This window comes from Colossoma macropomum, unplaced genomic scaffold (assembly GCF_904425465.1).
Source record: "Colossoma macropomum unplaced genomic scaffold, Colossoma_macropomum, whole genome shotgun sequence".
Taxonomy (NCBI): Eukaryota; Metazoa; Chordata; class Actinopteri; order Characiformes; family Serrasalmidae; genus Colossoma; species Colossoma macropomum.
The window spans coordinates 24,873,264-24,900,363 of NW_023494805.1; the positions used below are offsets into that span (position 1 = coordinate 24,873,264).

Consider the following 27,100-nt stretch of genomic DNA (forward strand, 5'->3'; position numbering starts at 1 on the left):
AGAGTTTACTTGTAAGCGCATTTGAAAAGTAAAACTGGAGCTCTAATCCCAGCGCACACTGGAAAGAAGGCAAGCGGGAGGCTACTTCTCTCTCTCTAACGGTTTTCTGTTTCTGAGTAGTCTGGCAGACAGCCTGCTCTCTGGCCCCTATTCTCAGGGAGGAGCATGCTCGTGTGTGTCTGTGTGTGTGTGTGCGTAAAATTACATCCGCATGACATGCATTCAGTTCCACTCCAAACAGCTCCGTGACTCATTACCTCATCAGCAGAACAGCAACAAGTCCAGCCAAGAGGCCAAAATCTCTCATGATCTGTGAGTGCATGTGTGAGGCCAACTGCTTGAGTGAACTTGAGTGAGAGAGGGGACTGCGAGAGTGTGAGTGAGAATCAGAAAAACAGAGAGAGAGAGAGAGAGAGAGAGAGAGAGACTGCAATTCAAAGAATTACAGCTCAAATCTATGACTGACTACTGCTATTCTTAGCAAAGAAGACATGAACATTGCCTTTTTTGGACAAAAATGACAACACAGATTATTTTGAGTGATCCTGGGCCTATAATTAATGATAATTAGCATTCAGTACACTCTAGAACTTGTTCATGATATAAAGTAGAACAGAACAGTCACAAAATATTCAACAAAGCAAGCATCTGGGTGACTGGTCAGATGCCCTCATAGTGCAGTGCAGACAACAGATGTTCCTGTGATTTCCTACTGCGCTCGTTTGAACAGCAGTGCTGGGTGGCCTCAGTCCGCACCCAGCACAGTTAGGTAGGTGTGGCTTGTGCTCAATATGTTTCCACTCCACCACAGCAGCTGCAAAAACGTAAGGCTTTACGAACTACAGAGAGGGGGTGTCTGATCTCTTCACTGAGTAAACTGAATATCATTCCCCTTTGATTTTACATTACATTTACTTTGCTCTTATATTTAGGGCCATTTTCCCTTAAGTCAAAAAAAAGTTAAAAAAATGTAATTACCTGTGGCACTTCGATTTTGTCTAAGACAGAGTTTAATCCATGTCTGGTAAACCAGCACTTGCATACAGCTATGTCTACGTCCATTTCAACCCATGAACTGGACACTGTGTGACCTTCACTCTGTTCACATTGAAGGTTGAAGTGGCACAAATCCAATATTTTGCACAGATCTGATGTTTTCACAAAAACTCAAAAATGAACGCAAAGCGCAAAAGTGAATGCAAAAATCTCATCTTTTTAACTCAGTCACCTTTATCTACCGTCCTACATCAGACATATCCAAATTGTGGCCACACGACCATAATGAGTAATCGGATTGATGTTCTTTTTTCACTGTGCATGCACATATTGCCGCCCTCATCCAGTATTGGCAACAGCAGCAAACTTGAAGTTAGTGCCAGGAATAACTGAAAAAGCAAAAAAGAATCTGACCTTTTTCACCTTCTTGCCCTAATCATGAACAGCTAAGAGCTATTCAGAGCCAAGAATCTTTGAAGGCTTGCGCTCCGACTTTGTTCACTGTTATTGTTTCATTCACTGTTATTGTTGTTTATGACACATGTGGATCATTCATGTGATGTTACTGATTAAGACATAACTATGTTGGTCCTTTCAGGCATGAAATGTACTGTGAAAAAGTAAGAATTGGGGCAAAAAAAGCAGAAAACATAGAAAATTACACAAAAGCTAAATATACTAAATATATATTTTTTAGTATTTAGTGTGTCTATCCTTTGGCTTTTCAGGAGACTTGCTTTTAGATTTTCAAAGAAATCTACAGGGATATTTTTCCACACCTCCAAAATTCAGTCTTAGAAGTTGGTTGCGTTTCGCAATCCAAGTAATTCCAAACACTTTCAGTGATGCTGAGGTCTGGGCTCTGGGGTAGACAGTTCATTGTTCTGAGAACATCAGCAGTTTCTTTGCTTGTTTTTTATCTGTTACCTTTTCTTAATAACGGCTTCTTGTCAGCTCCACATCCTTTTCTTTCTAATAGTGTTAAGTTGCCTTCTCACAGCGGAAGGATGAACAGAAACACTTATAGATTTTTTCTAATCTGAAGCAAGAGTGAAGCTTGATTTTCTCCTCTCTCTCTGAAGCTAAAGCTAAAGTACTGTTAATCTGATGATGCCAGTTTAGGTGGTCTACAAAGTCTTGTACAATTGCTAGGAGTCCCATTTTCTCTATACCTTTCCAAAATTCAAAACTCCAGTTTGGAAGCCCAATTTTTTCACTCATAGTCTTTGGACTTTCTCTATGCTTATCCTTATTAGATTTTATTACTTTAAAAATTAAATAAATGACCGGACATCTCTGACTTTAGCACAGTACTTTATTCATGCTACAGACAGATATGAGTCACTTACATACACGAATGTGAACCGTCAAGGTAGATCAGAAATGAGCAATAAGATCTGTTATGAAAATATAGCCTTTTTCTCATTGTGTATAGCTGTCAGTGAACACAGTCATTCCAGCAGTAATCTCTGGCCTCACTGCCAGATGAAGCAGTCATCCTGATGCAAATTAAATCTACCCACTATTCAGAACTATAAAAGCTATAAACAAAAGAAAAGTTATTACTTGTGATTTGTTATATATTACAAGTGCTGTGTTTGGTTTACAAGATTGATTGCACAGCCTTGCTACAAAAGGAGCTGCCTTTTGGGTTTACTTTAATAATACTCAACATCAGCACTCTGTTCCATCAACATCTGGGCCACAGGCAGTTACCAAACTAGGGCAAAATGAGCACTCTGACCACACAAATCAGGTATGTAGTGTACCACAACCACACGCACGCAGGCCAAACCACTCCTATCTCTTTTATTCATCCCAACTCTGCCACATGTTTGTGGACACCCACATACAGAGACCAATACTGAGTGGCATCCATACGTTCTTAGACATGCCATATGAATGTCACATATTCTTGCAAGTGTGCAAAAACGTGTGTCATATGAATTTTATACACATCGTCTCCTTTTGTCATTCATGATCTTTGTTTAGTCTGACATTTCCAGGCTGTTTGGCGCTTCCCAATAAGTCCAGTAGGTCAGAAGTGTGCAAAGGTCACTCAATCTATGCTAGTAAATATGTCAATATGTGAGGAAAGGCTCTGATGACAGGCAAGAGGTGGTAGAATTGGTTTTGTCTGTGTCAGATGTGTCTGTGAGTATTTATATTTGTGTATGTTCGCATCTGTGGACAGTCTTAGCCATCTCCTGTCTTGAAACAGGGTAGTAAGCCTATAGATTTGACTGTGTGCAGGAAGCACTTTTCTCACAGGAAATAATAATCACATCTCTTTTTCTAAGAAAAAGAAACTGAACAAAAGCAGAAGACAGTCTCAGATATATGGGTTCAATTCCGGGGAGAGCGGAAACGACAGCAGGACATACAAATCTTTGCAGAAAGGCAGCTTCCACTTACATGCTTAGAGAATGGAAGAACAGGGTTCATATTTCTTAGAACACACTTAAAGATTCAAAAAGAGAGGCTCAGTGTGAATCTTTCAGTAATTTTATGTGCAAAAAGTAAACATAAGTAAACATAAAACATAAAAGTAAACATAAAAGTCATAAAAAAAGTCTGACTCTTCATTTTTTGTCAATGGACAAACCTCTTCAGGAGCCTAAATCCTACATTTATTTGCTTTTTTCACTTTTTTATATCACAATCTTCGAGCCTCTTTTTGGCCCTTAGAAAAAAACAGTCTGCTTTTTGCAAATTTATAACTGATATATGTAATGTGCTCTGTGTTCTGATTGGCTGCGCCATGTTCTATGCCTCATTCAGAAAGCAGTGAAGGCTAAAATTTCAATGTGAATGAAAGGGTCTAAACTTCTGTAGGCTTAATAGGTGTAGACATTATATGATTTACATTATACGTAAAAAAAAGTATTTTACTGTCAAAGTACTGTAAAATGTAATGGTCAATACCGGTTTTATAAAAAGAAGATTAAATACATGTAACTGCATACATGTAAACCATACATATTCTGTATGTATCTTAACACTGCAACTGTTCAATAGAAATTAAAATCTCAAAAACAAATTATTACCTTAGTACAGACATTTGCATTTATCTTAATGGTTGTTATTGTTATGGTAAAATGCTGTATGTCAGAATAACTAGTTAAACGAGTGAAGCTGTTGTATAACAGCAAAAGGCAGTATATCTAAGAATTCAACTTAATTTAAATTAATTTTACAGATTTTTACCATCACTGAGAAAACATATTTTTACTGTTTATTAACAGGTTTTGTCTGGCACCCTTGCTGTTGGACTTTTTACCCCTTTTTTACAGATTTTTCTTTACAGTGTACATTAAACTCTTTTATTTTAAAAAGTGAATAAAAATATATTTACATGACACAGATACTTCAATTAAAGAAATAACTGCTTGACTGATTAAAAGTGTAAACCTTACCTGTAGAGGTGCTTCTGTATCTTTCAGTACCATGTTGCTGGTCAGCCAATGGGCCTTTACTCTCCGCCCTCGGTCCTTCCCTGCTGAAGCAAAGTCACACACATGATTTCATGGGCAGAAAGACTAATGATGTTCAATTTACATTTATACATTTATTACTCACTGCCTTGTCAGTCTTTTCATAACCTATTTGTCACATAATCATCTTAAAATTATTGGACTTAGAAAGCATGTTTTGCAGCATATGAGAATAAATTAGGCTAATAGAACTCATTTTTCTGGAAATCAAAGACGCCTTGAACCACATTTTAAGGTCAAGCTCATCCATATTGCTCACTACAATGCCTAATTGGCTTAGGCTTGCTATTAGACTCATCAGCTCTGGAGAGAAATTTAATTGTGGTCAATGGGTCAAACTTTTGGGTTCTATTAATCATGAGCAATTAGGGGGAATATTCAACAACATGAATCATTTCATAGAACTGTCATTCTTGGAGCCTTTATACGCGTCTTGACTTGAGCATTAGACTCTGAGGCTGAATACCCAAACCTGGGGATTCCAACAACAGTGGAGATAAATCGGGTATTCTTCTTTCTGAATATCAATAACTGCTCTCAGATTTCTTTAGAAGATGAAGGTGAGTTCAGGTTACCATGGGCCAAGAAATCTCTTTCTCTCCTGCTCTTTCTCTGACTCCCTATGACAGCCACGTTTAATGGGCAGCTCATACTGCCAAGAGAAACACATAAGCGTTCCCCCTCCCTACACAAACTCAAGCTTATCTGTCCATAACAGCTCTTCACCCAGGGCTGTCACCAGCACAAATGTGGAAAAATAAGATCATTACCGTCCTTGCAATATCCATTTATGGCCTGAGTTGATGAAATACCTCAGCGACTAAAAAGGAAGCAATGGAATTGATCGAAGAGAGGCGTGCATGAGAGTCTCTCTCAGATCCACATTCTCTTTAGTTTCTTTTCATCTCTTTATTCTTCTGATCCTTCACATCTCTTCTTTTATCTGTTTTTAGCAGCCCCTAAAATCACTCTAACCTGTCAATCATAAAGTCTTAATGTTTGCTCATAGCTTTCTCAGCAATGCATATTTCACAAGTCAACACAATAGCCGAGTCATAGCTGTAGGTCTCAGCATGACCTGTTGCTTAGTGAACAATATTCCACGTATATGCTCCATCATCCCAACATCTGACCTCCCACTGAGAAAACCATTTACCAAACCTAATGGGTTTAAGAGAAGCGTTTGCCATGAGCTAACACATGACACTGTGCCATCAACAAGGGGAGAGAGGGAGAGAGAAAGAGATTTCGGAGAAGGCCAAAGCAGGATTGGGGCTAACTGCTAGCCAAACATAGAAAGACTGAAAGAATGACCTTTCTCTTCTTGACACATCCACACTCCCCTGGGTATTCAATTGTGCACCACTTTCCACTGAGATTCTCTGAAGTGGTCTCACTCCTCTGACCAGGTTTTTAAATTACATGACTTGGGTGAAATTTTAGAGATCCTTCTTTCATGAGAAAGGCGATTCTCACTCTTCCTCTCCCTCTCTCCACGTCTCTCTGTCTCTGTCTCTCTCTCTCTTTTGTTAGGGATGGGCGATACAGCAAAAATGTAACATCACAATACTTAAACACATTGTCACTACATGTACCATGGTATTCAAGTCAAGTCAAGTCAAAGTTTATTTTTATAGCACTTTTTACAACAGGCGCTGTCACAAAGCAGCTTTACAGAAAAATCCAGGTCTAAGACCCCCATGAGCGTTGCCAATGGCAACAGTGGCAAAAAAACTCCCTAAGAACAAGAGGAAGAAACTTTGAGGAACCAAGACTCAAAAGGGGAACCCATCCTCTTCTGGACAGCAAAACAATAACACAAGAGCAATAAGAGCAGAGAATAAGGTTTGACCATTAGTATAAGATACAGAAAAGGGGAAAATGCAGGAAAAGCAATGGCTATGATTAAATAATTTGAGTCTGTCAGGAGGGTCAATGGCGATATTAAGTTTATCTGATGTTTGTTAACAAGTTAGAACTTGGAAAAACAACACACTAGCATCAGTTTAAAAAAGGGCTATGAAAATCCGTCAGTACATTGGGTTACTATACACTACTTGTTGCTGTTTTATGTGTGTTTTGGCACAAGAAAACTGGAACTGTCCGCTGCCAAAGGTTCTAGTTTTATGGTTTTTGGTACCTGTTAAATATTGGTACCAACAGGACCTAATGCTACTTCAGAGTGTTATATTCTGCCTTGGTAACGCTTGCAGGCCAATGACAATTTTACAAATGATTAACTTTTCCAGGTAGCGATAAAGTCACCAAGCACTATTACATGACCAGTAAGTGCACCAGGATATAAACTAGAATGGTATGTTGATGTACCAATTGCAATTTATATAATTATTTCCTTATAAAGCTATCACTAAGGTACACTACTTAGAAAGTTAAAGCAAATTTATTGGCATTTATGATAGTCTCCATAGAACAAGTGTGTGTAATCTGTGTAAATGTAAGCATTTTTGTGAGCATGTGTGCACAAAACATTGCAATATATTTGTTCCATATCATTTGCAATTCATAATGCCATTTAATTTTAAATTAAGCTAACAATTAAGCAAGCAACATAGCTAATTAGCCAAATTAGATTACTCTTAAGTGGTTACTGCAGGGTCACCACTCTTACCAGTAAAGGAACGATATGGCTCAAGGCTTTCATTCTAACCAGCCAAGAGCACATTTCATATAACTATTCAACTGAGACCAACTGATTAAACAAGAACCAGGAGGGATCAGGTGTGAGTCTCCTTGACTGGAATGAAAACCTGCAACCACATCAGGACCTTTGTGAATAAGACTAGTAACTTCTATGTTATTATGATGGTTCCAGCTGTCTCACAAGCAGGTGGAAAATCAACTAGAGCTAGAGCCATTTGCCAGTTGGTTCCCATTTGAGTGAGTTCTTATTTTCGAACGTACAGTGGAAAAACACTTTTTTGACACATACAGTTGCTGAATGGTCTAGAAGTACTGATGATACCCATGATATACTCAGAAAAGCATATTGCGACATAATTTATCATGAAAACATTCACAGCTGGAATCATTCACTTTCTTCTACCAAGCAACTCTTCAACTCCTCAAACTGAGGAACCAAAAGTTGGAAGTCCAAATAACTCTGAATTACACTGACATCATAATAATCTTGACTGCATGAGAAATTTTTCCTGATTTAGGACCTGATGGGAAGGTCATGAGTATCTAATTATATAGGTCAGTTCTTTGGAAATGGCAGGAAGTGAATTTTTTTTAAAATCACCAAGAACTAGTGAACCAGTTTCAGCTTTAGAGTGAGAAATATTTCCATGTGTACATTAGTCAGTATGTCAAATAAAAGGGTCCAAAAGCACATAAACCCACATCTCTCCCAGGGAAAACTCATTAAATTTTATAAAAGCAACCGGGCGGTTATGATTACCTATTGATCATCAACACAGACTTCATTATAGAGCAATGAGATAAATGGATAGGGCGATTCCGACATTCCACTCCCTCTTAGATCCCTTCATCATTACTTCAATATCAAGGGGAGCGAGACAGTGGGGAGGGAACGCAATTCAAGCTCTCTTAACAGTCGAACATCAACAGCCCTTCAAGGACTTCCTTTTCAACATCCTCTCAGAGAAAACGACTAAAAAGCAATGCTCTCTGCTAGCAGAACGACAATCTCACCCTCCTGTTGCACAAGAAAAGGCTCAATCTGCAGTTTACCGGGCTTGAGTTCCTCTCTATAAGCAAATGAGTAAGTCAATTGCTTATAGAGAGGAACTGACTTCGAATGACGGTTGCACAATGTATTGTTTGTTTATTATGGTCCTGGCCTGTGCAATACTGATATTGCAAAATGAGCTTTTTAACCTGTCACAATGTGCTAAATAAAGTGAACCACTTAAGCACACAGGCAGAGCATATATTATTCTTTTTACCCACTGCTGCTTTGGCTTATAAAAAGAACTTGGAAGCAGGAATGGCATTTTAACTATTTTTGCTATTCAAATTTCTTAACGCAAATGAGTCTGATTTTGAATTAGCTGTAAACAGGGCTAAACAATTTGGAGAAAATACCTAACTGCAATTTGTCTGAAGAATACTGTGACTGGAATTTAAACTGCGATTATTTTCTACAAATTGAGGTCCAGGCCCATTTATTTGGTGAAGAGCGCCAACATATCTACTTTTCTGCCTTGAAGTTATCATGTGTCCTGTGTTGTCAAGCTTCTTATTCATCTAACTCACCTACAGGTAGCTAACAAGCTTCATGTTAGTAGGTTTAATTTTTTCTCTTTCAACACAGGTGTTGATAATATAGGCTGTAATTAAAACTGTAGCTCATACAATTTGAAAATTGCAGCATTTCAATGTGTAATTTTGTGATTTACACAGTGCTGTGAAAAAGTATTCCCCCCTTCCCAATTTCTTCTAGTTTTGCATATTTGTCACACTTGAATGTTTCAGATCATCAAAACAATTTTAATATTAGACAAAGATAACCCAAGTAAACACAAAGCGCTGTTTTTGAATGATGATTTCATTTACTGAATGAAAAACGCTGTTGGCCCTACTTGGCCCTATGTGGAAAAAGTAATTGCTCCTTTAGCTACTAAATCAACCAGTTAACCGAATTCAGCTGACTTGTGGGTTCAATTTCACTAGCCACACCCCTACACGACTGGCAGATCTGTTGAATCAAAACATCAAAATAAATCATCATTAAATAGAACCTGTCTGGCAATGTGAAGCAGGCTCAAAGGTCTCATTACGCAGCACATGATGCCACGTTCTGAGATTTAAAGACAAATGCAAAACAAAGTCATTGAAATCTACCAGTCTGGAAAGGGTTACAAAGCCACTGGACTCCAGCGAACCACAGTGACAGCCATTGTCCACAAAGGGAGAAAACTTGCAACAGTGGAGAAGCTTCCCAGGAGTGGCCAGCCTACCAAAATTTCAAAAAGAGCGCAATGACAACTCATCCAGGAGGTCACAAAGAACCCAGACGAACATCTAAAGAACTGCAGGCCTCACTTGCCTCAGTTAAGGTCAATATATACGACTCCACAATAAGAAAGATGTTGGGCAAAAATGGCATCAATGAGCGAGTCGAAATGGTCAAAATCACTGCTGACCAAAGAACACAAAGGCTCATCTCGCATTTGAAAATGTCAGCCCATCAGCTTGTGACCTAAAGCTAGAAACACAGTTGGGTTATGCAGCAGGACAATGATCCGAAGCACACACGTAAGTCCACTACTGAATGGCTCAAAAGAAACAAAATTAAGGTTTTGTAGTGTCCAAGTCAAAGTCCTGACTTGAACCCCATTGAGATGCTGTGGCAAGACCTTAAACAGGTAGTTCATGCTCAAAAACCCTCGAATGTAGCCGAATTAAAACAATTCTGCAAAGAAGAGAAAAGTTATCGCAAGCATTTCATTGCAGTTGGCACAACCAGTTATTAGGTACAAGGGGGCAATTACTTTTTTACATGGGTGATATAGGTTTTGAATAAATCTTCAACAGATGAAATGATCATTAAAAGCTGCATTTTGTCTTTACTTGTGTTGTCTCATCTTATATTAAAATTAGTTGCGGGATCTGAAACATTTAAATGTGACACATTCACAAAAACAGAACACATTGGGGCAAATACTTTTTCACAGTATGGTAAATACATTTCGTTTTTCAACCCAAACGTTGAACACTCACTCGAAACAAATCAGAATCATTAACGGTGCAATATCTAGCAATATAATCATAATAGGGAATTTTGTGCACATCATGCAGGCCTACATAGAGTAAAAACAGTGCAGCACCAAAAGCACCAAAAAATAGCAGAGTCAGAAGTTTTAAAAAAATAACCCTTAGAAGTCAAAAAGCATGTTATTTAATATTAATTACTTCTCATTCTCATTGAAACAAATTTCAATTAATACCACATAAATGTTCACAAGCAGAAGAGGCAAAATTTTAATATGATTTGAATTTGATAAAAAACTATTTTTGATAAAATAGCAGTGCACTGTTTGGCACAAAGAAAAAACCTTTACATTTTTGCTGCGTTTTTGTCATTGCTCGACTCAAATCTGTTGACACAGAATGTAAACTGAATATAAATGTGTAATTACATAATTACAACTGAATACTGTAGCAAAACAAAAGTAATCACTCTTTACTTCTATGGGCAAAAGATTAAGGATGTGGTGTAAATATGATGGAATATACTAATGTTACATTGGTTAAAGGGATCTTTGGCTGGAATGAGGTTTGGTCCAAGAGCACGAGAAGATGGTCTGGCCGAGGTTTGGTGCTGGAATGTAAGGGGATGGCCTTGAATGGGGTTTGCTGTAGGAGTGCTAGAGGATGGCCTGAATGAAGCTGTTTCTATCGCTGTTTCCAGGGTGCCGTTTAAAGCAAGTGCAATCTCAAAGCGCCCCAGGGACCAGACTCCACACTGACAGCTCACAAAACCACACCAACACTGCTCCGGCACCTTCACAAACGAATAATACTCTAAATTCTTCCAATTTCCCTCTTTCATCCCTCTGCTTCGCTCACTCCCTGTTTCTCTGCACTCTCTTTTAGTGTCTTTCTCTATCTGTGTATTTATCTGTTATTTCATTCTCTCGCTTCCTTCAACAGTGCAGCACAAGGGAACCAGTTTGCCCATAATCCAGTCTGCCTCATGCATCCTTCTGTACTCCTCCTACAAGAGCTACCAAACACAGCAATACAGCAGTTTGCACATCCAATCTGTATTGAGGAATTATAATAATGGTTATTAAAATAGAGGATTTTGTTCATAAGAAAAGTCAAAACAATATTTTGTAGCTGTGTGCGTGTTTGATAAATACACCAAGCAAAAATGGATTTTCATAGCGAATGTTTATGCAGGGCAAAAAAGTCCATCGCGAAAATGGGATATTCATAAATGCCTTAGTTTTTCAAAATGGATAAACCAAATTGATCCTAGATGATTAGGTACAAAAAAAAAAAGAATACCGTTATGCTATTGCTCAGACCACACCGCTCTTAACTGCTCTCACAGGGAACGTGTACCATATCTAATATTGGAGAGGGTTTATGTGGAGTCATTATCTTGAGACAAAAGCGCCATAGGCCAGTGGCTAATGGAACATTCTAGAAATTAGGGGCTTTTTAGACATACTGATGAAACCCCAAAAGTCATCTATCTTGCCTCTCATCGCATAAACATAAGGCATATAAATGAGTAATGGCACCATAACTAACTGAAGCGGCTATGCAGAGCAGTGAGCTCCATGGGAAAGCTGCTGAAAAAGCCTGACTGTTCTTTTTAGCTCTGTAATGCTATGTAAATATTCTAAATAAACGGAAATGACATAGACCTGAGCTATTCTCATAAATGCTTTGTTGACAGTGGAATACAGAGAAGAAATCATTTCTAGCTCATTAAAAAGAAAGATCACTAGTAGCTTTCTGGCTCTTAAAGTAAGTACCCTAAAAACAGGTCACTAATAGCTTTCCAGCTCTTTGAGCAAGTACAGCACAGACCTCCTCATCAGCCCAATGGACAAGAGTACTTGTCCCATTTTAAAATTCCTCTTGCTCCAGAATAGCAGAGTATGCATGCAGAGAGCACTGGGGTTGAATGAGTCAGAGAATTAGACCTCTAAAAATGCAACAGCATAACAAGCCTGAGAGCAAGTTCTCAACCAAACCTAACAGCCCGTTTGGGATGACGCATCACGGCATTATCAGTTTTATCACAGATATCATTTGTGTAATCTCAGCCTGATCTGAACAGGCAGCGGAGGACGAGCTCCTAATGCCTTGTGTTATTTAGAGTGGTACTATGATCACTTGTAAGGCAAAGCAAGGCGAGGCAAGGTAAGCATAAAGGCTTACTCTATGAAAGCCTTTGTAAATGCTGTACGCAAGCATAGCAGATAACATCTGTAGCCTTGTTAGAAATGCATTAAAAAGTCTGCTGACAAAAATGGAAGCGAACTTCAATTGAAGTCCCAGAGTCCCAGGTCAAATCTTGGGGAGTTGCGGCTCATGTACAGTGCTGAATATGGGGAACTGGAAGTGAGAAAGTACTGAACTAACTGGAGAAGAATGGGCATCAAAGTGGGAATCAGAGAACAGACTGGCTAGATTTTTGAGCATGAATAGCAACATATGGGAAGAGACACAGTACACACTGAGAAATAAACGTTGTATAAACTTAATTTGATTATCCCACACATTTCCATTCAATCAGATAGAAAAGAGTCAGTATACACAGACTTTGTTATCTCAGTATAAAATTCCTTTGTTGATGGAACAAAATGGAAACAATTCAGTGCAATTTACTTGGGTTTCTTTGCAAAAGAAATCCTCTTTGGATCAAAACAAACAGTTTTTATTAACATATACTTTCATTATTTTTTGTCCTTTATTTTGAGTGTACAATCAAGACCCAAAAATAAAAAAGAACAAACAAGGTTGTTTGACCTTTAAAATAAAAGAATTGTGCTGCTTCTAAGTATTTTTTTCAATGCAAATTGGACAAGAATTAAAAGGCCAATATAATGAAAAACAATATTTTACTTGTTTTTTGAACATTGTTCAAGTTTTAAAACATACTATTCTCTCCCTAGTCCACAAAGTCCATATATGGAAACAAATGCTATGTTTAAGCGGTGCCAGAAACTGGAAAATACCTAATTTTCCTTGTGTAAATCACACTCAAACAGTCGAGAACATTGTATTTACAAGCAGGAAACTGCTACACACTCAAAAATGATGGTTCTTCAAGGGTTCCTTAACAAAGAAAATGGTTCTATACAAAACCATGAATGCTCAAAGAACCCTTTGTATGGTGAAAGGGCTCTACAGATTGATGGAGAATGTGTTGAACATGGTTCTACATAGAACCTTTTTGAAAAGGGTTCTATAGAGCACCAACAAGGGTTCTATTTTTACAAGACTTATGTCATAGCAATAGAATAACCCTTTTTTGGGTGCTATATAGATCCCTTTTCAAAAAGGTTATATATAGAACCATATTCAACACATTCTCCATCAATCTGAAGAACCATTTCATAATGCAAAAAACCCTTTAATCATGCAAAGGGTTCTTTGTAGGGGTGGGAATCTCTAGGCACCTCACGATACAATTCGATTACGATTCAGAGGGCCGTGATGCGATTATAAAACGATTATCAATGCATCGTTTTTTTCTATACATGATTTCTATTTTCTTACTGTCTGAAGACTTGGTAGTTTTAAAACAAAGTATTTGTAATGATCCATAATGCATTTACTTCCAATATCTTTTATCAGTAGAACACATGGGAGTGATGTGGCAAGTGAACTGGAAGGCTCTCATTCACTGCTCTTGTTTGGAGCCCAAGAGACGCTGCTGCCACTCATCTGCAAAAAAATGCGCTGTTAGGGTGAAATAAGATCCAGTGGTAATAGATGTCCACGCAGCACGTTACAGCCGTCCTACCTGTTTAATTCAGTAATTTTATAACTTCAGTTTTGGTCTCGTTGTAGAGAGTTGGGGGATCGCTGTGTCAGTAAAATATCTTCGAGACGGGACGTGTGCAACATAGCACGTAAGCCTTGTTTCGCAACGACTGAGAACTGGCGTGCAGACTGCAGGTCATCTAGCAACAAGGTTTCGCAGAGCGAATAGTGAACAAAAAAGGAAAAGCGAAAGACAGATGAACATTTGGAGGCAAATTCGCATTTATAAGCAGCGCAGTTGGTTTCCTGGTACGTTAAATCTGCAACAAGAAACTGTCAAACACTAAAAAGTCGCACAGCTGAAGTCGCTTCTCTTTCGAAGTTTCCCGTTCCACCTTAAATAGTGCCGCGTTTACGTTCTGGCACCGCAGGCAGAATTTAAGGTGGAACAGGAAAATTCGAATAAGAAGCGACTTCAGCCTCATAAAACAGTCGAGCTTTGAGAGACATTTTACAAGAAACTATTAAACTTTTGAGGAAAAGTTTTCTGGCGGAGATGGGAGGAAAGCGGCTAAAGCTAAAGCTTAGAGTAGATCTGCGTTTTCATTTATATTGTTTAGTCTATACTAGGACATTATCACATACTGAAACATACTGGACATTAAATGTTGTGGCTCCCAAGGTGGTTTGATTTTTGTTGAAAGGACAAAATGTCTCTTCTTATCATTTGTGTTGTGACTCCTGACCTAACCTGGCTTTTAATGTAGAGGGAGCTGGTCGGATTTCTCGCTCATTCAGTTGTGGTTTTGTTATGTGCCGCCACAGACTGTCTGGGCGTTGCACTTACCCACTTAAAGGTTCAACCTTTTGCGTTCCGTCAACATTATGTTATAAATTAAATATTTACAAAGTCAATTTTTGACATTTGTGAATCGATTCAGAATCGTTCACGTCCGCATCGCGATGCATCTAAGAATCTATTTTTTCCTGCACCCCTAGTTCTTTGTGTTCATGGTTCTATATAGAACCATTTTCTAAAGAACCCTTTAAGAACCATCATTTTTAAGTGTGTAGATAATGTGACACACACCACCAACTTTCTGGTAAAAACAGTAAACTTGGCAGAAAATGTGAAAAAAACACAGCTGAAGCCTTTCTATTGGATTTATGTCCTTCTGACAAAGCAAAACAGCAGGATATGTTTTGTCCAGACATCCTTGCTTTATTTTTCCATGTGGTGGGCATGTCTTTCAACAAGCACCCGAACGGATTTACAAGTTAACCATCTGGTACATACAGCCTTTCCCTAATACCCGAACACAGCATAAACAGCAAAAACAGCCTGTTTTTAATTCAATGTTGTCACAAAAACCAATACATTTACGTATATCCACCTATTCGGCTAACAGCAGGTTAGCCTCACTCATTCATATGGAAGTTATAAAGAGTGTATCAGCCTGGACTGCGTTTTGAATACCGCGCAGTACGGGGCAGCCAATCAGAACAGAGGCTGTTTACATATATTAATCTTAAAGGCACAGGAACAGAAATAGCGTGTTCAGTTCTAAGGGATACAGGGAAGTTGGAAAACAGTCATGTAAAAATGAATTACGTTTTTGGTACGTAAGGTTTTAGGTATATAACACCATACATGAGTGGACCTGAGAGACAAAAAAACTAGAATAGGAGTCTTTTAATCAAAGTACATTTTATTTAATAAAATATTAAATAAAGTATTTACTTTGGTTAAAAGAAAACTGAAAGCCAAACAAATTGCACTGAAAGGTTAAATTTCATTCCACTAACAATTGCATTTTATTTTGAAGTAATAAAATCTGTTTATTACTGATGTGTAATGTGTAAAATAAGTAAATGAAGGTAATGCAGGCATTGTTGTCAATGTTGTGAGTGTAATTAATCAGTCATACATACATTTCACATACAGAAAAAGAGTAGAAACTGCCTAAATGGGTTTAAGGATTAGCCTAAACTCATTAGCAACGACTAACGATAATGACCGTTTTAGACTGCCAACGCTAAAAAACCTGGTGCGCGTTTTTTCTTTGTTGGTGAGAAAGCCGACTAACGGATACTGGTCAGGTTATAACTTTTAAAGTGAGTACAATTCAGACTGTTGAACAACCTCGACTTGATTAGGCTGAATTTCCTTCAGTTAAATCAGTGACTGTCCGTCAAACAGACGGAGTACCACTTTTTAAAAGTCGTCAAACTGCAGGAGACGAGCTCCTACTGCAGCTCTCAGGCCGCCGCTGGACAGTAAAACGGTGAATTAATCCAAACAGTTTTCCCTTTTCACTGAGCTCTGCGGCAGAGGTGCTAAGCTCGTCTAAGACTAACGACATGTAGTTACCCACTTCAGAGTGAAAAAGGGAACAAAACAACCCGCGTCTCTCTCTCTCTCTCTCTCGTCAATGTAATCGACATCCATCCATTTATGGCTTTGCCACACAATGAAGAGACAGTCTCCAGCCTTCACTGGCCGCTAAACATGCTAACTCATAAACACTTTCCTGCGGGCTAAACAACGAGTACTAGTATGATTTCTTTCTCGCCAACTGCATAAGTTACTAAGCCTAAGTTGGCTTGTTTTTCGAATTATTTTTCCGTTCCACCTTAAATGGTGCCGCTTAAGCGGAGCCTGTACAGACCCCCGAGTGTTACTGCCACACCATTTAAGGAGGAACGGAAAATTCAAATAAGACGCCAACTCCAGCCTCGCGGACCACCTCATCTGTTGCGCGCAACTGGTAGATGTTAAACCGGACAACTTTTCGAGCAGCCTTTTGCCTTTCTCACCTCCTCCGGCTCCCAGCTCGCCGTCCCCGCTTTCCAACAAGCCGTTCAGCAGCAGCACAGTGAAGAGGATTCGCACGTTTCTCGGCAGTAAGCTGTGTCCATTTTTCTGCCTGTGTTTGGTGTACATCCCTGCGGCCACTAGCCGACTGCCGCTTCTCTCTCTCCTCTCCTCTCCCCGGCGTGAGAGAAAAGAGAAACGGACCGGAGCCTCCTCTCCTCTCCCCTCCCCTCCCCTCCCCTCCCCTCAGAGAAGCCCTGCCGTCTCACGGTAACGTGTAGAAGTGATGAGCCTCTTCAGGACTTCTGAACTGCCTCTGAGCGGCAGCTCAACCACGCGGCAATCCAGGGTGCACGCGCATGGATGAATAAAGCGGTTTTGAGAGCTTTCCAGGCTCAGATTAAGTATTTACTCACTTCTGACACAGTAAAACCCCCTAATCACCAGGCGCATCGCTCGGTTCTTAATCTTAAGATTTACTATTCAGTAACTACTATGAAACTAATAGGGTGTTCGAGTTGTGAGAGTGAGGAACTTAAGTGTGGACCTACATACGGGTCCTTAGGGGTTAAAAGTAAGTACATGTTTACAGGGAGCTGATTTTCAGAGTCAGTGAGTAGCTAATTTGGGAACCCAGTTTAGGGTTTTTCTTTTCAATCCGGTTGAGAAGCAAAGGCTAATGTCCTGATATGATCTGAAAACTTGTAAATGCGGACTTGTGTAATAATATTAAAGGGCCCATATCACATAAAACCAAATTTAAGGGCACTCGAGGACTAGAGTCCATATATGGAAACCTTGCTGCAAAGACCACCCTGTTTTGACATTATTGTTTCTGTGATGTCACAAGAACCAACTTATTTACATACGCACCTATTCAGCCTGCAGCAGCTTAGCCCCACCCATTCAAGCTGAAGTTATGACTGTTTAGCTCTCCTACTTTTTGAATGAGACAACCAATCAGAACAGAGATCACTTATACTAGTCTTATATCAGCACAGTAACAAAAAGAGCCTGTTTAATTCTAAGGGATAAAGAGCGTTTGGAAAAATGAATTATGCATTTTTGGTGCATAAAATCACAAAAGTGTTACAGGTGGACCTCAAGGGATAAATGAAATGTAAGAAAAATGTAGAATATGGGTCCTTTAAACTGACATAAATCAGACTGGGAATGAAATGTGATCTACCATCATATAATCTACCATCATAGAGCATTAATTCCATCTCATATGGCTGCCTGTGAGGGCACAAGGAGAAAGCTGAACTAAGGACAAGTGTAAACTCAATTCAAGAAAAGTGGGACATTTTTGGTAAACCATATAAACCAATTAACTGCAATTTAAGTGATATTAGTGTCATTTAAACATGCGCTGTGCTGTGCTGAAATATTTTCTATTTATTTTTTCACTCAAAGCTGCATGTGCTTAAAGAGGATCTGATCTTACTCATCTTGTGCTGATGGATTTTACCCTGAATGGGACAGTTCCAGAGACAAAGCGGGGTCATAAAAGCTGATAAAAGATTGCACAGTAATCGGGAATACCTGCTTGATTTTAAAACCAAAGGACAGGCAATTGCAAAATACTTGACAAAGTGCAGTCATAACATTTTACTAAGCTCAAGCGCTCACTTAGCCTGAACTCCTCGTTTAGTGTGGGAGTTAGCTTTCTCAGTCACTTCAGTGAGCTGCAGCTACTTTGGGGACACTGTTATGACAGTCACACAACTGACCCACTGACTTTTATTTATTGGTTTATTTATTGTAAAGATGCCATCTAGATGACTGTTGTAAACAAACCAGTAGAAGCACCATCAGAGTTGGCAGAAATGTGTGGCTGTGCTCCTGCAAGCTGCACCTTACACCTTGGAACACGCCATGCTCATGCACTTAGGGAAATGTATCATGGATTCACAATAGATGTTGAAAACGTTCACAGAGCACTTTTGTTCCAAGTTTATAATGTTCTCTAATGCACCTGCACAATTAACTAAATTGTATGAACTGAAAATACATTTCACAAGCAAAATCACAATGTTCTAAATGTGGAACTGCAGCTTTTCATAAGTGATTCTCACACTGTCAACTTTTGTGAGGTCTTTGGAACGGTTCTGTTCACAGTAACAAATCTTTTACGAGTGCAATTAACTGTCCAGAGTTTGAAAAAATCTTGTCTTACTTTCTTAGGGGACCTGAACTGCATTATTTATTTCAAAATCCTCTGTAAAAAGAACTGCCTCAGCATGGACTATGTAAGTCCACCTTTTGTGCTGATTTTTTACCCCTTGCAAAGTTGGCAAAGATAAATAGGTAAAGACAGTAGTGACTCTGCTTGGGTGTCTTGTATGAAAGTCATTAAGCTATCAGACAGCCTGTTTCAGGGCTGTTTGGGTTCAGGGTGAAGTAGACTGGAAATTAGACCAACAAATCTGTGCTGCAGCCGATGTTGCATCAGGGCCATCAGACTTGGGCAATGTGAAACCTCTGATCTCCACTATACACAGTGGGTTAGCTTAGCTTTAATCTTTTCTCTAGAAAAGAGATCTCCATCCAGATTCCTTTATGGACTAAAACTAAACATACTCTAAATATGTGTGGTGGTTTACAGCGCACATGTTCCAGACTGATGAAACAGACACAAATGTGGATATGGTAGGTGAATTTTAATAAAAAAGTGATGAAAGTTGTTTTTTTATTGTGACATTCTTGCCCTGCTGTTTCGCTCATTACGTTTTGATTGGGCTGAGCACAGCAGGTGGTGAAGCTCTCAAAGAAAGAATTTGACCCATGAAATGAAAAAGCCCCATGCTTCCTTCACACATAACTAATAACAAATCATCTTTTGAAGAAATCATCATCCTAATTTTAACCTTACATAATGAATTTTAACCTTGCATACTGATATCCAAAATGATAATAATACAGGAGAAGGCAAAAAAGCTCTTTACTTTAGTGTAAATCAGTGTGATGAGGTTTTCTTTTAAGTAATTTTGGATCATTTCCATTGGTCCATTTATCATGAAATTTTGACACAATGTACAGTACAGCAACTGTGTTCAAGTGATGCAGAAAAAGTAAAAATCACAAATAAATAGATACTTCTTTGGACAGCGACAATGTGTGTATACACATACATATGCATATGTGTATATGTATGTGTGTGTGTGTGTGTAAAAGAGCCCTTTGAAAAAAAACAATGCGATTTTTAACTGACCTTGGCTGACATCTAGTGAATATCTATGATATTGCATATTGTCTGTATGTTTAAAAATTAGTAATTACAATAAAAAACATATATAAATATTTCACAGTCTTAACGCAGTACGATCTAACTGAGAGACATAGGACCTGTCTGGCTTCATTGTGGAATCGGTAGGGTGGAGTGCAGCTCATTAAAGTGTGGTAAAATAAAGCGAGTATAGTACACAGTGTGAGGTAGCCCACATGCTGCCTCATTGCCCCTCCACTCCAGTAGAGGCAGTACTGCGTGTCTCCTCTGAGCTTTATCTGAGCCGGGCTGCAGAGTTCACTGAAAAACTGCCTCATCTGGTGGACAGCATGAGTTCTTCAGGCTGTCCGTATAAAACTTACCTTTGTTGTAGACCACAGAAATAGCTGGTTAGTTGGGTTTGTTAAGCAGAAGGTTAAACGGCTGGACTGACGGACTTCTAAAGAATAAAACATGACTGCCAACGAGGAGCAAGAGGTGAGAGAGCTAGCCTGCTAGCATTTGATAGCTAAACAAGTTAACCAGACAGCCAGGTGATCTTGACGTGCAGCCAGACTTTTGAGTAGCTGAATATATGCTTTAGCCGACGGTCAGTGTTCAAACAACAACACCGAACCTTCAGCAGCCACGCTGAAACTTCCAGGGTACCTAGTTAACTGGGTAGTGCTACTGGGTGAGCTAATGCTAATCTCGGCGCTACAGCTTCTCTTCAGCTCCTCCCCGGTGTTCTGACAAATTGTGCCATTTTGTCCGAAAGTCCTACCGTAGAACATATTTATAGGTAGCTCCCTACATAAAAGCGTAGGTAGGCTATCTTACTAGCCTAAGTCACCCAAATAAATATTCTACCTGCTTTGAAATATACTGGTAGGATAGTTTGATAGCCTAAAGTCTTTATCAGAAAATTTTACCAGCATGAAAAGAATAATGAAGACATTTTGACAGCCTAAATTTTCTTATCACGGGCTAAGTAGGGGTATTAAGCTGAGTCTGTACTGAATTAACATTAAAAGCACAATAATACATTTAAAACACTAACGTTAGCTAAAATACTACACGCGCATGCTCGGTAGGACAGATAGTTAGAAGGCCGGCTAAACTTACTCAGACTATGTACCGCTGCTGGAAAGCCGGGCTTAATTAACCCAGACTGTGTACCTCGGCTGGAGAAGCCAGGGCTAAACTTACCTAGACTATGTAATGCTGCTGGAGAAGCCAGGCTACACTTGCCCAGACTGTGTGAGAGGGTCTGACTGCGGAGCCGCTGGTTTACACCCATAGTTTACCCATAGTTTAACCCCAGTAGTTTCAGGCCAGTGGAACGCATGCGCAGTAGGACAGCGCGATAGTGCCATGTAAACAAAGTCCTTATGCGAAAGTTGAGCGTCACGGACGTTCCTACTCGTATTTCAACCAGCGACTGGTCTCCTTACTTATAACGTCTCTGATGTAAACAGCGACTGTTTGTGGTGGTTGTATGTGTTGCCATGCACATTACCATTCAGGAAGCGATACCGTTGCCAATACACGAACCGGCCATTGCGAACCGGTTAAACCATAAGCCAAAACAAAGTCGGAAACCAAAACAAAACACTACATGGTTTCTATGGATTTTTTCAGCAGATATACGTTCAAAAACTAAAATGTCGATTAGCCTCAAACTCGCTAAGAAAAACCAAACCAAATGTCGGTGCATGCGCTGAATGCCACTGACTTGAACCTGCTGACGTGAAACTGTGGCTTTGTGGCTCCGCAAACAGATATTATTAGGGACTGTGTACCACTGCTGGAGAAGCTGGGCTAAACTTACTCAGACTGTTCACTATTTTTTTCATTTTTATAGATCTTAAACTGCAAATGGCATACACAGCATTTAACTGTCATGAGTGAAGTGCACAAAATGGAAGCAAACTGCTTTGCAACAGAGACACTGCTATAATGTCATGGATGTAGTTGTAGTATATAATAAATATAATTTCATTTGTCTCTTAAAAAAGTTCACGAACACTGAAAAGCAATATCACAGCATATTGGTATACATGGTATGGAGATATATCGTCAAAAACTACTCTGTACATGTTCTTAGTTAATGTTTAATACCTTTTCTTGCAGATGGAGTTGGAGGCTCTGCGTTCAATTTATGAAGGAGATGATTGCTTCAAAGAGCTCAGCCCGGTTTCCTTCCAGTTCAGGGTAACTGTGTTTGTCCTTGCAAATTTCAAAACTATTTTCCAAACAGTTTCAAAGTTACAGTATTTCCAGAAACCTTTGTTCTGTGCTGGCTAGAGTCACTTGTGCGTAGTAGTAAGATGTAGTTCGCTGGTATTCTCCTTTGTCATGCCACTGTACGCCCCAGGCTGTTTACACAGGTTTGAGTATTGATGAAAAGTACTGATCTGTTTTTCACGCCACTGTCCCTTTCTTTTTCATCTCTTACTTTTCATTCATAAATTAAAGCTAAGCATACTGTTGTTTGCTTGTTTCTTCATCCAGTAGACATTTATGTGGGATTTTTTTGCTTTTGTAGTTTTTCTTTTAGAAATGTTATGAATATCATCTGCGTATCAATGTGCATATCACAATACCTCTAGTACGTAGAGTTGATATGTACATATTATGTTAGCTGGCATTTTCTTGTGTTTGTAAGAAGTTGGTCCACAGTAAAATTGTAACACTTCTCTGTATATCATCTTCTGCAGGTAGGAGATCATGATGAATCCAAATCATTCCTGCTGGATGTCTCGTGGCCAGAGACGTATCCTGAAACTGCACCTCATTTGTCCTTAGATGCCTTTTTCAACAACAGACTGTAAGTTGTATTCACATTGCTGTTTTTGTGGCCATTTTTCTTTTTTGTTGCCATGCTTGAAATACTGCAGAACTTTAAATCATTTAAAGATGAAGCCAGCTGAAATTATTTTCTCTGATCATCACAATTCACTTGTAAAACCTATGCTCTTCTTTCTGGAGTTTATGGTTATGATGACTGTTGGGATTACGTAGGTTATGTGTAGACTTCATGAAATAGAGATTACAGATGCAGCAAGACATTCTCTCACTTATTATCTCAGTAAATTGTGGTATCAGGTTTTCATTGTAAACTGGATATGTCTTGATCTTTAGCTCTGCAGAGACCAAGCAGTTTATAATCTCCAAGTTACAAGAGCAGGTGGAGGTAAACCTTGGCACTGCAATGATGTACACTCTGTTCGAGTGGGCCAAAGAAAACCAGGAGATGCTCATGGAAAATCACCAGCCTGTAATGTCTGCCGTGGTCAGTGTCTTACCTAACATGAATACTTCTGCTGTAAAAAGCTGCTTAGACAGCTTTTTTTTGTCCAAAAACATTTTTTTTTCCTTACCCAAAATGTTGTAAATCCACTTAGACTTGTTTGGTGTTTTATGTTTGCTTAGTAATTTCAAATAGTTTTACTGATGTGTGACTGATTGTATAAAATACTGTAGAAAAACAAAGAACACATGTTTAAAATTTAAAACTATGTTAAGTAATTTGGGGGGATTTTGAGACACCTCTGGTGTAAATGTGTAATTGCACATTTGTAATGTCAAAATGCTTCTGATCCCTTCCTTGAGCGGATGAATCTGATGATTGAGCAAGTTAAAAGTATTCAAAGAGAACTCCTCTTGGAGTTCTCCTCTTGGTGAGAGACGTGTCTTCTGGGGATGTGACGTATCTACTATTGTGATCAGATCTTCTTCAGTATAACGCTGATGTTGCATTTAAGACCTGAACATTGAGCTGGACTTTGTCTTGACGTTAATGTACGTTAATGACGTTAATGTTAGATGTATGTATTAACCGAACACCATTTCAAGTTTTTACAGGGTGATTAGCAGCAGCGCACAGACACCATATTTTATTGTTTTTCACAAAAAAAAAATTAACCAAAAAAAAAATTGCAACTTTGAAACGCTGAACTAAAAGCAGTAGTAGCAGCCGCACTGACACCTGAATTTTGCCTTACTTTTGTCCATTTTTGTAGATTGTAGTTTTTCATACAGTGTCAAAAACCACATAAGCAAATCTGGATAATGACACTAAGCTTAACTATCATTACTGATTAGCTACATTAGCCTTGCGGCTGCCATAAACTACAGATACCAAACATAACTTGTCCGATTGACTGCATTTGGGATAGGAAGAAAATTGTAATTTGATTTTGGTCATCACTTTAATGGCAGGCCTTTAGGATGCTATTTCTCTTTTGCTAAACTGTGCTTTAGCCTAACTGCTTTTTCTGTTCTGCCTAGACTTTGACCTCAAACACCGATACAAATAGTCCAGTCTCTGTCACAAAGAAAAAGGAGAAGAAAGAACAGCTAACAAAGGCGCAGAAACGGAAAATGATTGGGAGAACTGGTAAGCTTATACAAAGAATGATATGCAGAATTGTAGACTGAGTAAGACAAGTATGAATAAGGCCTTTTGATCTTAAATACAGCATTGTTTTTTTTTTTTATCTAAAACTACTGAGCAAATAGCTTGGTCAATGTGGATGGACTGTTTTATATACATTCATGTAATTGCTCTTTGCAATCAACAGATAACAAGGGTGAACTGCCCAGAGGTTGGAATTGGGTTGATGTTATAAAGGTAATTTGTGATTTGCATTATTTCAGTTGAACTAAATTGTTTTAAAAGCAGACGAATTCTAATCATATGCTGTTTTTTTCTGTTCATATGCTGCTGATTTTCTTCATTCTTCAAAAAGCATGTAAGTATACTTAAAGAGCTGTTGATGCTAATGTTTCTTCATGCATCTAATGTGTCTATTTTCACACTTCCTTTGACTAATACATTTGATGACTAACCTCTATCACAGCTGAGCAAAACAGGAGGAAAGGAGGACGGCTAGAAAAACTGCTCCAGAAGGCGGAGAAACGGATAGTTGGATGGATAGATGGAAGTGGATAGTCTGACACGACATGTTTTTAAAGAAAGTTAATTGAACTCTCTAGCCATGGTTTGAATTCACTTGAAGCTACTGTTTTGTTTGTGCCAATGAGACAGGAAGACAAGACACAGGTATAAAAAAATGTCCTCTGCCACAAGGAAAAGTCGTCTTATGCAGTAGATTCACCAAAGTGGTAGTCACAAAATGAGTGAAATGCCGTTTAGATAAAATGAAAATCATGGCGTGTTTGAGAGAGAGAGAGTCCATACTGAGGAAAGACTCAGGTTCAATATCTTCAAACTGAGAGGCTTTATGTACAGCCTCAAATTGTCGGCCAGCTGGGCTGCAGTTTATGTAATACTGACAGCTCTCCCTGAGGGTGCCTACAAAATGGTAACATCAACATTTTTTGGTGCAGTGTGGTTTGATCAGGTGAACCTCAGTTTGTATTTGTACCTGTTTTTAGCCTGTTTCTTTCTCCTTTTGGTTATTTATTGTAGTAACTTTCTTGACCCAATATAAAAATCTTATGGAAGTTTCTAACTGTGTCCTTATTTTATACCAATTATAAAGAAATTTAACATCTTGTGTTTTATTAAAAAGCAAGTGATTTTGTTTAAGTGGTAATTTTTTTATGTTTCCATTTATTTCTCAGTGGTCAGTTTATACGTTTGTCCTGAAGTTATCCACAATCTGAATTTCATCTGCTTCCAGAAAACAAGTGATGCATTTAAATAAACAGCATGTTCGCAACACAACACACATTTAAAAACATATTAAACAAAGGTTAAAATTTCACAGTACAAGCTAGAAAAACAACACAACATTCTGATACATTTAATTATAATACGATTATTGCAAGCAAAGATGAACTGAAGTGCAAAATAATTACAGTCAGTGCATTTTGTTGTGGAGAAGGTATGGAATTCCTTAGGAGAACTGCTTAAATTGAAAAAGCTGATTGATCTGCCTTGGTGGCGCTACATTGTGCACTAATTTCTTCTTTTAGACCTCTCTGGTCTCATACTCTAGATAAAAATTACTGCCACATCTTGCTGATCTTATGCATCAGTCAGCTGTTTGTAAGTGTGTCCTCCCTCCAGCGGTAAGTCTTTAAAGGGATCGGTGTTTTTGAAATGGGGAAAAAATCAAATGTGATAGCCAGACGCTGGACCTAAGAGTGAATGTCTTGTACGTACAGGGGGGTGTACAAAATGGAAAGTCCACCCTCACTGGCCATTTTATCAGAAGCATCTACCATACAGGTGCACTTCATAGATTTACAATTGTCGACTGTAGCCCTGTTAACTGCACAGTTTATAAACACCCTGTCTGTTGGCTGGATGGCTGAGACTTCTTCTTTATATCCAGTTCTTCAAATATCCATCCAACAGTGCCCTGTGGGCAGCATCCTGTGACCACTGATGAAGGACTAAAGAATGACCAACACAAACTGTGCAGCAGCAGATGAGCTATCTTCTCTGACTTTACATGTACAAGGTGGACTTACAAGGTAGGAGTGTCTAATAGAGTGGACATAGTGTTTAAAAACTCCAGCAGCACTGCTATGTCTGATCCACTCATACCAGCACAACACACGTTAACGCACCACCACCACATCAGTGTTACTGCAGTGCTGAGAATGATCCATCACACAAATAGTACCTGCTCTGTGAGGGTCCATGTATGCAGAGAAACAGATGGACTACAGTCTGTAATTGTAGAACTACAAAGTGCACCTATATAGTAAGTGGAGCTGATAAAATGGACAATGAGCGTAGAGATAAAAAATATATATATATATATATATATATATATATATATATATATATATCGCTGTTTTTGGAACAGAACCTTGTATCTCCAAAATGATTAACTTTAGAGGAGAAGAAAAATAACTTACTTCACTTCTAATGTAAATCAGTGGAACCAGACTTTTTTCCAAGACATTTTGGACAATTTCATTTGGTCCATTCATCATAAAATGTACATACAATGTAAAGGGCAACAGATATTTTCAAATTGTCAAAAAGTGATATACAAGGTTTTGTTCTGATACCAGCGATATGTGTTTGTATGTATTTATGTATGTATCTATCTAAAACTTTTTTTAAAGTCTAATTTAAATCAGTAGTTATAAATTGTATGGCAAGGTTAAACATTAAAGATATTTAAGATAATATTTGCTCTGCTTTTCTGCAAATCCAGAGACACC

The 27,100-nt window shown here is 38.7% G+C and overlaps 2 protein-coding genes across 4 annotated transcripts in view; one reads left to right on the forward strand and one right to left on the reverse strand.

Moving 5' to 3' along the window:
• adam19a (ADAM metallopeptidase domain 19a) overlaps nucleotides 1-17,137 on the reverse strand; it is a 95,365-nt gene extending 78,228 nt beyond the window's left edge. The window contains exons 1-2 of one of the 3 annotated variants that reach the window (XM_036596592.1): nucleotides 16,743-17,136; nucleotides 4,413-4,495 (exon numbers count right to left, since the gene is read on the reverse strand). In XM_036596592.1, coding sequence (XP_036452485.1) covers nucleotides 4,413-4,495; nucleotides 16,743-16,869 — 210 coding nt within the window. In that variant the 5' untranslated portion in view covers nucleotides 16,870-17,136. Of the gene's footprint in view, nucleotides 1-4,412; nucleotides 4,496-16,742 lie in introns of all 3 variants that reach the window. The other 2 variants (XM_036596594.1, XM_036596593.1) reach the window with 2 other exon arrangements.
• A 3,095-nt stretch (nucleotides 17,138-20,232) lies between these two features.
• rwdd (RWD domain containing 4) lies at nucleotides 20,233-25,425 on the forward strand. Its single transcript, XM_036597505.1, has 8 exons — nucleotides 20,233-20,446; nucleotides 22,082-22,162; nucleotides 22,669-22,778; nucleotides 23,093-23,243; nucleotides 24,242-24,350; nucleotides 24,535-24,584; nucleotides 24,703-24,705; nucleotides 24,814-25,425. The coding sequence occupies exons 1-8, from the start codon at nucleotides 20,423-20,425 to the stop codon at nucleotides 24,844-24,846; spliced, it is 561 nt and encodes a 186-aa protein (XP_036453398.1). The 5' UTR covers nucleotides 20,233-20,422; the 3' UTR covers nucleotides 24,847-25,425.
• The last annotated feature ends 1,675 nt before the right edge of the window (nucleotides 25,426-27,100 follow it).